At 35.9% G+C, this 13,825-nt stretch overlaps 1 protein-coding gene across 1 annotated transcript in view; it reads left to right on the top strand.

Moving 5' to 3' along the window:
- The window catches only part of DYNC2I1 (dynein 2 intermediate chain 1), a 90,894-nt gene that overhangs the window by 14,770 nt on the left and 62,299 nt on the right, over positions 1-13,825 (top strand). The window contains exons 4-6 of the mRNA XM_036761963.1: positions 6,616-6,692; positions 9,007-9,312; positions 12,453-12,511. Coding sequence (XP_036617858.1) covers positions 6,616-6,692; positions 9,007-9,312; positions 12,453-12,511 — 442 coding nt within the window. The remainder of the gene's footprint in view (positions 1-6,615; positions 6,693-9,006; positions 9,313-12,452; positions 12,512-13,825) is intronic.

Here is a 13,825-nt window from a genome sequence, read left to right as displayed (position 1 = left end):
CAGTACCATGTCATAGTAGCAGGTTTTTTTTCTTTTCTGATCATTTATGACCAGTATATTGTCCTTTGTAGTACTCCTTGGGCATGTATTATGGTTGGCAATCTGTCAGTGCTCTCCCAGGCTACCACTGCTCTGGCTTCTACTTTCTTTTCTTCCCAATCCTGAACTTATAATCAGCCAGTTCAGATATATAGTATTTTCCATGTTTGAATCTCCCAGCACCTTGTCCTATTAAATCTCATACTCTAACACCACCATATGCCTTCTCATTCATTGGCTGCTGAATGATGGTGGAGGAAGTCACACAATCATGCGGACTAAGTCCACTACAAATGTGGGTTCTCTAATCTCCCCTTGGCTCCCACTGCAAAGTAATCCCTTTTCTCTTTTCTCTTTACTATCACACTCCTCTAGCAACTGTTTTCAGACCTTTGCTTTACTCTCTTAGCAGAAGACCTTGTTTCATACTTTTCTGAGAAAAATAGAGGTCATTTGCATTGTTTCCTCAACAACTTGATACTGTTCTTTGTGCTCTCTTCTTTTGCTCTAGTCTCTGAGGAAGAGGCACAATTTCTTTCCCTTATACTAATGCCTTTGGTCCTATGTTTTCCCATCTTCTCTAGCAAATTGCTTCTCCTATCGTCTTTTCCTCCTTATTTGTTATTTTTTTTCTTTGAATAATATTTTCTTTTTCGCAATTACAAGTAAAAACAATTTTTAACATTCATTTTTCAAAATTTTTAGTTCCAAATTCTCTCCTTTCCACCTTTCCCCCCTCCCTAAAGCATTAGGCAATTTGATATAGGTTATACATGTGTAATCATGCAAAACATATTTCCATATTAGTCATGTTGTAAAAGAAAACAGATCTCCCCCCCAAAAAAAAACCCAGGAAGAAAATGAAAGTGAAAATAGAATGCTTTGATCTGCATTCAGACTCCATTAGTTCTTTCTCTGGAGGTGAATAGCATTTTTCATCATGGAATTGTCTTGGATTGTTGTATTGCTGAGAATAGCTAAGTCGTTCACAGTTGATCATTGTATAGTATTGCTGTTACTGTGTACAGTGTTCTCCTGGTTCTGTTCACTTCACTATGTATCAGTTCATGTAAGTGTTTCTAGGTTTCTCTGAAATCCTCCTACTTTTCATTTCTTATAGCACAGTAGTATCCATTACAATCATATATGTTTCAACTACCTGGCTAGCAGCTGCTGTGGGAGTGAAGAACCAACAACAACCAGCTCACAGAACGCTGCAAGCCCAGGTTCCTTTGATCAGCTTTACTAAGGAAAGCAATGTTAAGGGGTTAACAATCTTACTTTAATCCAGCATACAAATATCATTTACTTAGTTGAGGGGGAAAAGCCAGCACCCTGAACTTCAGAGCAAATACAAACAAATTATAAACATCAACAGACAGACCAAATACAATTCATAGTTACCAACATCTGAGTTCAGCCAGGAGCTCAACAAGGGCTGGCCCAGAGTCATGCAGTACTCCTGCTGTGGGTCAGAGCTCCCACAAATAGAAAGCCAACCTCTGGTTTTATATCTTTTTCAGCGCCTGGGGTGAGTCACACATGTGACTCACCTACGTGACCTAAAATCGTCACAAAAATTTGACTTAAACCCACGTGGTCTAAAAGCCTCTGATGTCACAAACATGTCACTCAAACCCATGTAAGCTAGGCTTTCCCTTGAGGCAAGGAGGTCATCAAGGACTCCTAATTTAATCAAGGAAATAAAGGCCAAACTTTTCAAGGGCACTTGGTTGAATTAAGTGCTAAGAGCCCATTTTGATTGCCAATACACTGTATTACTCTCCCTGTTTTTTTTTTTTTACTTATTTTTTCTTGTTATCTAATGTTCCTTTTTATGCTGCCTACAGACATACCCAGAACTCCCCTATTCTTATTAAAAACCTTCCCTTGACCTTACTATTTCCTCAAGCTGTCATGTCTTATCTGTTTACTCTTTCACTGCCAAACTTCTAGAACAAGCTGTGAGTGCTCATTGCCTCTATTTCCTCTCCTATAACTTACTTCTCAATCCCATGCTGTTTGCCTTCTTACCTTATCACTTCACTGAAAATGCTTTTTCAGGGTTACCAGAGACCTCTTTAAGTGTGACATCCAGTGGCTTCTCAGTCCTCATCTTTGTTGAAACCCCTGTTCTATTTTGGCATTGGTATTTTTCAGTTAAAATTGTATAAATTAGTGAATTTTCTTTTAGTTCTAAATAGTTTTCCAGAATAATTTAATTAACTTACAACTTCACCAGCAGTGTCTTAGTGTGCCTGCCTTCCTACATCTTCCACAATTTATCTATTCATCATTTGTCATCTCTTCCAGTCTGATGTGTGTGTGAAGTGAAATGTCAAAGTTTGGATTTCTCTTGTTACAGTGATTTACAGTAATTTTCCACATAATTGTCGGCAATTTGCTATTCTTAAAATTATTCATTTGTCTTTTGGGAAGAGTATCCTGGTTTTATATGTTTTTGTTAGTTTCTCAGCCAAGTGTCTAAGGAAGTAGCTCAATGTTTAATATCAGGCTTTTATGGTGGAAATACTTGGTGCTGTGGAAAGCTTGTCTTCTTTTCCTAGATACATTGATTTTCTTTGTGCAAAGCTTTTAAACTTTATGTAGTAGAAATTATTTATTTGAATTTTTAGAATTTATTTTTTATTTTTAGTTTATAACACTCAGTTCCACAAGTTTTTGAGTACCAAATTTTCTCTCCCTCGCTCTTTCCCCCTCTCCCCCAAGAGGCATGTAATTCTATATAGGTTCTACATATACTTTCGCATTGAACTTATTTACATAATAGTCCAGTTGTAAAGAAGAATTATAACCAATGGAATGAATCATGAGAAATAAGAAATGAAACCAAAAAAGAAGGAAAAAAGAGAGCAAATAGTTTGCCTCAATCTACATTCATACTCCATAATTCTTTTTCTGGATGTGCATAGCTTTTTCCATCATGAGTCTTTTGGAGCTGTCTTTGAATCTTGCATTGATGAGAAGAGCCAAGTCTATCAAAGTTAGTCCTTACAGATACCTTGTGTCTGTGATCGTATATAATGTTCTCCTGCTTCTGCTCCCCTCATTCAGCATCAGTTCATATAAGCCTTTCCAGGTAATCATGAAGTACCTCTGCTTCTCATTTCTTATATCACAGTAGTATTCCATTACATTTATATACCACAGTTTATTTAGCCATTCCCCAATTGATGGGCATCCCCTTGATTTCCAATTCTTTGCCTCCACAAAAAGAGCGGCTATAAATATTTTTGTGCATACTGGTCCATTTCCCACTTCTGTGATCTCTTTGGGATACAGCTCTAGAAGTGGTATTGCTGGGTCAAATGGTATGCACATTTTTATAGCCCTTTGGGCATAGTTCCAAATTGCTCTCCAGACTGGATCATTTCACAACTCCACCAACAATGTAACAATGTTCCAATTTTTCCACATCCTCTTCAGCATTTATCATTCTCCTGTTTTGCCATGTTAGCCAATCTGACAGGAGAGATGTGGCACCTAAGAGTTATTTTGATTTGCATTTCTCTAATCAATAGAGATTTAGAGCATTTTTCATATGATTATAGATATCTTTAATATCTTCCTCTGAAAACTGCCTGTTCATATCCTTTGACCATTTCTCAATTGGAGAATGACTTGTATTCCTATAAATTTGACTCAGTTCCCTGTATATTTTAGAGATGAGGCCTTTATCAGAGACTGTTTATTTGCTTTTTATAATCACCTCTATCCTTTGTCATACCTGTGAAAGGTATCTCCTTCCATTCTCTGATCTTTAAATTTAATATAGAGGAGTTGTGTTTTGTGTGTAACGTGTAATGTAAGATGTTTTTCTAAACCTAATTTCTGCCAAACTTCTTTCTAGTTTTCCTGGCTGTTTTGTGGAATAGAGAATCTTTGCATTCAGTGGTTTGTGTATTGGGATTCATTGAACACCGGTCTACAATTTTCTGTTATTTCTGGTCTTGCTTCCTTGGTCTGTTCCATTGATCAAATTTTGTATTCTTTAACTATTACCAAATGGTTTTGATGATTACCACACAGTAGTGTGGTTCAAGATTCCTTCATTCCTCCATTTTCCCTTATTTTCCCTTGAGATTCTTGACTTTTTGTTCCGTGAATTTTATTATGTTTGTTGAAAGCCTTGCACAGTTTCCTAAATGCCAGTTCTACCTGTTTTCTCTTTCTAATCAAGTTTGGCCCCACCTCATTGTCCATTTGCCATTGTTAATTAATTCAATGGACTAATTCATCCAAATGCATGTCACAGTTGGGATAATTGGTATTATTCATTCATTTATTTTCCTATGTGTGAATTGCAAAACCTGTCTCTTCTATCTCTTTTAAGTAATCGTGAGTCTCACTGAGGAGGATTTGGCAGGAATGGGGCTTGATGCATTCTGCCCAATATAATTCCCAAACAAGCATACCTTGAGGACATCACCTGTAGCAGGGGTTTTTAACCTGGAGTCTATAAACTTGGATGGGAAAAAAAATTACAAATGTATTTTCACTAACTTTTGGTTTCTTTTGTAACTTCATACATTTCTGTATTTAACACATTATTCTGAGAAACAGTCATATAGGCTTCTCTGGACTACCAAGGAGGCCAAGACACTGAAAAAGATTAAGAATCTCTGATCTATAGGGAAATCCCTCTTTTACTTGGACTGTGCTCAAGACATAGGGCCACAGATTTAGAGTTAGAAAGAAACTTAAAGACCATCTAGTCTATCTGCTAATTTTATGCATAACTGAGTTCCAGAGATGTGACTTCGGAAGATGATTTTGGCAGCTATATGGTAGATGGATTGAAGAGGGGAGAAACTGGAGGCAGGGAGACTAATAAGGAACTTAATGCAATAGCCCAAGTAGATACTGAGGAGGGTTTGGATGTGGGAAATGTTGGAAAGGTGAAATTGACTTGGCCACTGGCTAAATGTGGGGTGGGGGTTTGAGGGAGAGACAAGAATCATCATCCCTTCCTATAGTGAAATTTTTGCCAAGCTATGTCTCCCTGTTTTATGTCTTGCTTGTTAGTAATAATTAGATGATTTTTGGACAAACTTGTCTCTGTGGTTACATCTATGAAGGAATCTTGTATTATCTTAACATGTTCAATGGATACATATTCCTGGAAAGGGGCCTTTAAACCTGCATCTTTTTCTTACCACTCAGTTGCTCATTTGTAATCAACATATAGTAGATCTTGTAGGGTCTTGTATTTTCTATACCTCTTAGTAATTTGTGTAATCATGAATGTATGTTTCGGTATAGAAAATTGTCCATTAAAGCCTTCCTCTTCCTGTTGCCTGTTTTCTATGAAGATTATCTTGATATGTATGTGGGGAGGTGCTTGCTGGTGTACTTAGTCATCTTTTCTTGGGGGTGGGTGGGTAGTGATACCATATATAATTTTTCTATTTGTTTGGCATCTTCTTCTCTTAGATATAGCCTGAAAATGATCTTTCAGTGCCTTCAGAATTGTGTCTATTCTAGTTCATATTTCTTTTTTGTGTACTTACTCTAGCCTAACTTCTCTTCCTGACTTCATCTTCTTAAGTGTCATTTTAAATTACTCATATAGCACATTGACTACTCAGATTCTAGAGCCCAAACTTGCATCTAGAATGAGAAAAGATTTCTGTAGAAACATTGGCCAATCTGTTTGGTTCTTTGCTTATGCCCTGAATTAGTTTAACTTCCCCTATAAATAAATGAAAATTATATTATGCTGATGGAAAGTATGTTGCTTAAGAAACTGTCAACTTCATTTTAAAAAGTAACTTTTTATTTCATGATATTGTTTATTGTTGCTTTTAGAGTGCTTGGTAGTCTAATATACAAGCCATGTTTTATTAAATAAGAAGAAATTAGTGTAAGATATAAAAATCTATGCCCATTTTTTTAATTGTCAATCCAAGCTCCTAATCTCAATTATTCATTTACTGAACAATGTCAGTTTAACATTTTATCTTAAGTTAAAAGGGAAAAAACCATTTATCCAGGAAATAAGAAATGTCAATTAAACATAAAAAATATCGTTTTGCTTTTTTCCTTGTGTAATATACTCTGCATGGTTGAACTTTTTAGTCTTATCTTAAAAAGTAACTTTTTATGTGTAATTTACTATTAATTCATAAGAACTCTAAGGTAAGATATAATATTTAAAATATAATAAATATTAAGCCCTTATAATTAGGAATAATCTTTTTTTCCCTCAAAATAAAATCATTTTGTCTTCTCATTCCTTCTTCCTTCTCTTCTCTCTCTCTCCTTCATTCTCTTCCCTCCCTCTCCCTCTCCCTCCTTCCTTCCGTCCTTCTTTCCTTCGAAAAATGGTGTAAACATTTGGCTGTAGCCATAACTCTTGACCCCACTATTAGGAAGTGTTAGGACCTTCATGCATTCACAATTCTTTCCTTACTCAATGAACCATAGCCACTGAGGAGTAATCTTTTAATATATACAAAAATACTGAAAAACTGCAAAAGCCTAATAGAACCATGTCTTTTGTGTTTTAGAATTTCTGTGTTTAGAGTGTAAATTAGAAAACTTTCATTTTTACAGGAACTAGAGGAAAAGAACAAAAAGATGATTCTGAAAGAAGAGATGAAGACAAAGAAAGAAAGTACCGAGAAAAGAAGGTAAACCAAGTAGGAACTAAATTCTACATTGCTTCCAAATGGGGCGGGGGGACTTTAGTAATTATGACTAAAAAGTATTCTTCTTTGAACTCTTCAAAACATAAGATGTGAACAGATCAGGACAAGCCCATGAAGTAAATGGAATGAACTCTTGATTATCTGTGGATTAGTAGAGTTGGTACCTAGAACACAATGAGTAATAAATATATAGAGGATTTTCTCCTTTACCCTAGTGACATTTGGGTCCTAGATTCACAGTGATCAGGGAAATGTAGCAAAAGGGAACATTATCAGAGTAGACAGTACGAATGAGGAATTCAGGTATTTTGCTTGACCTTGTTTGATGATTTCTTTATGTGGTCTTTTTACATTTCATCTTCTTACAACAATGAGATTGCTAGAAAGGAAGTACGATCTTGATGACTGGCAGACCCATTAAAAGAAGGGAGTTGAGGAACTGTCTGAGCTAAATGTCAGGCACTCAGCAGCAAATAACATTTTTAGACCCGTTATGACCTGTCAGAGACTGATGGAAGTCTTTAACTGAAGAGAAAAATTTGAAGAAATACTGGAGAAGCTAACTATCATACCTGTTGTAATGCTTCAGTCCTTAGCCTTCAGCTACCTGATTAATCTATTAGGTCAAGTCAGTGGAAGGCAGATCATGATATAGTACTACAAACATGTTTGTTGAATGAATCAATGAGAGCACACAGGTGATTGCTATGCTGCTGAAGGGCAGTTAATAACAGCTCTGGGGAAAAGGAAATGGCTACTTGGGGGAACCCTAGACTAGGGAATCTTTTAAATTCTGTTATTTCCATTTTTCAGATAAACTGAAATTAAGTGATTTGCTTAAGGTCATTCACCTAGTTAGTTTGGTACAGTTGGGACAAGGTGACTCCCAGTTTTATGTTCTTTTGATGATTTTGAGGACACCATCTTCCTGAGTTTGGAGTATCAGGGTGACAGAGTTAACTATTCCTTTAGGCAAAGAGAGTGAAGTGGAAAAATTGTCAAAAATAAGCAAAGACTATAGACTGTTGAAATACTTCCTTTCAGTGAGATGGAGAGGTTTTTAGAAGAATACTGAAGACTTATTTCCTAGGACAGGTAGTCTTAGGCTTTACAAGAAAATAAATATACTGGTTTGTTTTTTCTTTTGTATTTATATTTTTTCCTGAGTACCAAAGGCAACTAGGGACAGATGTACCTACAGTAGTAGGTCACATAGTAATTAAGACAATTGTGACAAAATGTGATGAAAAAAGTTGAAGAATTTAAAATAAACATCCCAGAGAAAGCCTAGGTCCATTTTAAATAACATTCTTGGAAGCTAAGGGAAAATGTTCACAATAAATCAGAAGGACCAGAGAGATCTCAGCCCAAAACCCTGCTTGGCAGGATGACAAACAAGAGGCTATTTTAGGAAAGAAATACTTCTAATTTTGGGAAATTGAATGATAGCTCAAGGAAAAGAAATAAGGAAACCTAAGTAGGGGGCAATTTGGTAGAACATATAAAACCTTTCCTGATCACCCCTAGTCTGAAGTAACCTATCTTCCTTTCCTATGAAACTTCCTATATAGCTTTCAGCCTCCTTGACTTAGGATCAGGTATGATGGTGAGTTACGGTTTGCTTTGCCTTCCGTCTTTCTAGTCCTCCTCTCCGGTTTTGCTGGTGATAAGCATAACTAACACATTTGAAGATGTTTATCATTAACACATTCAGCATACAATAGTTCTGGCATCAGTGGAATGACCATGGTACAAAGTTTGCCTTGACTTCCATGCTGTACTGGGTTAAGGTGAGATGCAGTAAGTTGGTCCTAGGCTATGTTAAGGTCTATAGACTTGATGAAGAAAAGTTCTCCTGACCACCTAGGTAAGGTTCAGTTTAGTTATTTTTCAGTCCTGTCTGACTCTTCATGAGCCTATTTGGGATTTTTTCTTGGCAGGGATACTGGAGTGGTTTGCCATTTGCTTCTCCAGCTCATTTTACAGATGAGGAAACTGAGGCAAACAGGGTGAAGTGATTTGTCCAGGGTCATACAGCTAGTAAGTGTCTCAGGCGAGATGAGTCTTCCTAACTCTGGGCCCAGCACTCTATCCACTGTGCCACCTAGTTGCCCAAGGCTAGCCATTCATATATAAAGGATATATGTAAATCAGAGATTTACAGTTGCGGTTGTAGGCATATAAATATATCCATTTTTTCTTCTCATGACTGGTAAACTATGTCTTCTGTGTAGTTGAGGACTTCATGTTTTTTATGGTTAGAAATTATCCAACTTAATATTTTTAAATATTGCAGTATGGTGAAAATAAAGAGTTTACTCTCAGATATTATCTGCACAAAGAAGATGGAGAAAGAAAGCACAAGAAGCAAAAGGAACAAGAACAGGAGAAGAAATATAGAGAAAAAAGCAGCACTAGGGAAAAAAGAGAAAAAGTGTCAAAAGAAAAAGAAAACATGGCCTATGACAAGGATGTGGAAGAAAAACATAAAGAAAAACGACATAAAGATGGAATTTCTTTTGAGGATGAGAGACCAAAAAATACCACAGACAAGAAAGAAAAAACATCTAAAGAAGAACATAGGAAGAAAAAGGAATCTAAGGTAAAATTTTATCTTACTTAGAAACTGAATTTTATCATTTAGTCCTCCAGCTTGTGCATCCTACTGGATACCAGTATGTGAGTGGCAGAGTCACATTTGATTCCAGTGAAGCGAATGTGGAGATTTATTGTTCCAAATATTGGAGACAGACATAACTGAAATTAGGATTGTTTGGTTAGTATTGAAAGATGATGAAATCTTGATGTACTGACAAATAAAGCTGTTAGCTGTCATTTATATGTTGAATGAATTAATGAAAAATGCTTTGAGGTACTCAGAACTTCTCTGGAAATAATGTTGAAAGAGCAGGAAGTTGTGGCTTTATTATCACTTTATATAAAATTACTCTTGACTGTAAAGGGTCTAATTGTTATACCTGTATGTTGATTTAAATGCTGTGGTTACTTAACATGATTCTGGATACATTACTGAATTTCAAAGAAATAAAAAATCAATAATAATTTATCTGTTCATTTCCTGGCTCTCTTTAGTGAATTAGAAACCAAGTCTTTTTTCTTTTGTTGCTACTTTCTTACAATAATTTAGATTTATGTATTGCTTCTCTTCACATGAATTCAAGACTTTTTCACATTTATTATTTTGTAGACTCTTAGCCCTATTTTATAAACCTCTAGAACAGAAAAGTAAAGTAAGTGTTTGGGCTTACAGAGCAAGATTGGTGAAGCCCCAGTAAGAACTGACACTTAAGAAATTCGCACTTAGTCATCTGCTTTTCCTACTAAAGTCTTTATTATCATTCTAATTTTAGAAGCTGAGTTAAGCTTTATGAATTAAAATTATAGTATATAGATGGGTAGAAAATCATGTTAAGAATGTCATCCTGAAAATAATTCACTTGAAACTGTTGCTTACATTAGCTCTGCTCCATTTTTTTCCCTTCCTTTCACTGACAAATGTCATGATTGACTGCCCTTTATCTTTGTCTCTTATAGGGATTTGGGGATTTTCTACTTCCCTTTCAGTATCTTCCTCCTCTTCCTGGTACCACCCCACTCCTCTGCTTCACAGGTGCCCAGTGTCTTCAGACTGCCCTCTAGGGATCCCAAAACTATCCTCCTTCCCTCCCCCTAATACTTCCTCCCCACTTCCACACAGCATCCAGTTCTGCTTTCCCCTACTGTGTTCCTCACTACCCAGTCTCTCCTGAATGCCTTGGAAGCTGGCTTTCTTTCCCATACTCTTAATTGTTCTCTTGAAAGGTACTTAGCCCTCCTGACTGCCAAAGCTAAAAGACTTTCTCAGTCTTAATTACCTCAGGCCTTACTGCTTCATTTGACCCTCTTGACTTGAAGCATCTCTTTTTTAAAATTCCCCTTGCTGTAATAGAACCTACTCTACTGGTTCCACTTCTAGGTACTTGTGTCTTTACCTTCCTGATTTCCCTTCCTTCTCCTGTTCCCTTATTGTTTCCATATACTTCCTGTCTTGGAGAACTTATCTCTTCAAATGGTTTCAGGCATAATGATTTATGTTGATGATCCTAGTTATCCTGGGGTTGAAATCTTGGAGTCACTTAGATTCATTGCCTTCTTTTATTTCCCATATCCAGTCACCCTGTCCTGTCATTTTTACTTTGAAGTGCCTTTTCTCACTTAGTATTTTCTTTTCTATTCCATCCTAATCTATGATTTGGATACAAATGGTACCCTAAGAGTTAAAAGAATATTAAAGATTGCTTTTCCAGTACTTTGTGAAGCCCCTTCTGAAGGGTTTGAGGCTCATGTCCTAAAGTCCTTTCCCCCTTATCTTGAAATACCATAAAACTTCTTAAACTGTACCAAAAGAATTGTTTATGCTGTGTTCCCCCCATCTAATCTTGAATCCACCTTCCTGGGCCATAAAGAATTCCTTTTGTGTCTCTCATTCGTGTTATAAAATCCTTTCTTCTTTTGTCTTTAATCATTAACCTCCATAAAACCTCTAAAACTACACCATCATTCTGAAACCTCTTTATAAGCATAACTCCCCAAATATCGGGTTCTCAATTAGCTTTCTTGCTGAGGAGGCTTGTAGAGCTTTTCCTTCATAAATCTCCCATTGGCTACAGAGAATGTCTCAGTGAGTTCTTAAAACACTTGAACAGGTCTCCTGAATCTGACCTTAACATTCTAGACCCTTATTACCTCAAATATGGAATGTTATAACTGCCTCATAGCTAGTCTTTCTGACTCCTATCCATCCTTCTTTCAATTTATTCTCCCTACCACTGCCAAACCAATCTTTCCTAAACAAGACTTTCATCCTTCACTCCTGTCTTCAAAAACCTGTTGTATGAAGTCCAAACTCATCTACTTGACTCCCAAATCTGGCCCCACCATATCTATCCAACCTTGTCTTCTACTTGACCTCAATACGTACTCCTTGTTTTCGTTAGGGATGCCTCCGAACTTGCCTCTTTATGGAATGTGCTCAGAGTAGCTTAGTAGATTGGGATGGGGGGGAGGGGGGGAGGGGGGACTTGGAGTTGGGACAGTTGACTTGAAAGGAGTTTAAGTCTCTTGATGTACAAATATTGTCTGTGTAATGCAGACCAAGTGAGCTTTCCAGTGTGATTATTTCATCAGAATAGAAAAAGGAAAGTATCTGCCATATTCCTGTATGTAAAGGGCATCAATATATCAGTAATAGAAATTTTTGGATCATCTTGAAAAGTTAAAAGTGAAATGTACGGAATTATGTCATTATAAGCAATTTTTCAATAAGGATATTTGTCAAAAATTTTAATACCTAGTAATTTGTTATATTTTTTTAAAAAAGGAATTATTATAAATTCTTGGAATTATCTGAAAAATAATAATTGTTAGCATTCCTTTATTCAAATCTGTCCCTCAGGCATGGGGCACTAATTTATTTCAGAGATTACTAGATCATCAAATAGGTTAGGACCAGTTGGAACCACAGTTCATATTTTTTATAGGTGCATTATATGTTATTTTTAAAACATTGATTTTTATTGATAACTTTTATTTTTACATAGCACTCATTTCCCAGTGTATCTTTCCCCCCCCCCTCCCTTCTAGGTACTGTTTTAAAATTTGAATTCATATCTGTTTTATGGTTGATACTTTCCTAATGATAGTTAAAAAAATAATGAAATTCATTATTATTTTGTTTCACAGACTAGTGAACACAGAAGTGGAGGAGCAAATTTCAAAAGAGAAAGTATATCTGGCAGCCTGTAAGGAAGATGAATAATTTGATTCCAGATGCGTATCTCACAGTTCTTTTAGAGTTTGCTTACAAACTCTACATGTTGGCTCTAATTTTAATTAGAGTAAATTATAGGTGAATGAATGAATGAAAAAGCATATATTAAATACTTGGACTATGTGCCAAGGACTGTGCCAAGTGCTGGGGATATAAATACAAAAGGGAGGAAGTTCAGTCCCTTCCCTGAGGGGACTCATTGTATGTAATAATTGTCTTCCTGAAAAGTTTTATGTGATTATTGTAATTAAAATTTTATTTTAAATGCAGTGAGAGATTTTGGTATCTAAAGGAAACTTTTAGAGAGCAATTAGAAATAGAAAATATCTTTATTTTATATTTTCCATAATTCTGTTGTTCGGAGTTTGTCCGTGATGAGTTACACCCTGCATATTTTTTGGAAGTATGACCAACTTGGGAATATTAATAATGTGCCAGAAAGGGTGATTGATTTATTATCTAGTATACTCCAATAACTTGAAAAAGTTATAGCACTTGTAAATGAGCTATTTATTTCTTTTTCCACAAGCATGAAATAATTAATTATGTTCCCTATAGATAGGAATATAACAAATGTGGTCATTACAAAGAGTTTTTTCATTTGACTGTTATGAGTAAAGACATTTGGCTTTCCCTTTAAAATTTGGCCAGAATGCAATTAGGTTCTTTATTTCTTTTGTTGAATATAGGTTTTAGGCAAATTTGCAAATTCCATAAAGTTTATCTTTGTTGTCTTGATGCCTCCTTTTAAAAAATATGTTCCAATGCCCAGGGCCCATTTTCTCTTGCTGTGGGGTTCCTGGAGCTTTTGTACGCCTTTCTTATATTCTCTTCCCAATTTATTCCATCAAAGGGCACCAGCCTTTTTCCTCCCAAAATCAAAAGATGCCCTTAAGATTGTTTGCTATGTCTTGAGATCTTAACTGATAAAATGAATTTATAGTAACTTATGAATGAATTATGGGTTTAACTGTTCCACAGAATTTTTATAATTAAAAAGAATTCTTAAGGTAAATGAACCTAAATATTGGTGGAGTGAGAAGAATTTTTAAATCAAAGGCACTTGTCTGTATCATTCTCAATATCCTTCCCTTTGTGAAGAACTGATGTTAGCAACTTGGCCCCCCACTTCTGAAAAGTTGCTAATTCTTGCTTTAGAGCAGGATTTCTTGACCTATGCTCCACAGACTGCCAGCAGGTCTATGGATAGATTTCAGGATATCTGTGAACTTAGATGAGAAAATAATTACATCTTCACTTTCACTTACTTCTAACTGAAATTTAG

Source organism: Trichosurus vulpecula, chromosome 5 (assembly GCF_011100635.1).
Source record: "Trichosurus vulpecula isolate mTriVul1 chromosome 5, mTriVul1.pri, whole genome shotgun sequence".
Taxonomy (NCBI): domain Eukaryota; kingdom Metazoa; phylum Chordata; class Mammalia; order Diprotodontia; family Phalangeridae; genus Trichosurus; species Trichosurus vulpecula.
The sequence above is the reverse complement of the archived record's forward strand: the minus strand, read 5'-3'. Positions and strand labels throughout refer to the sequence as shown.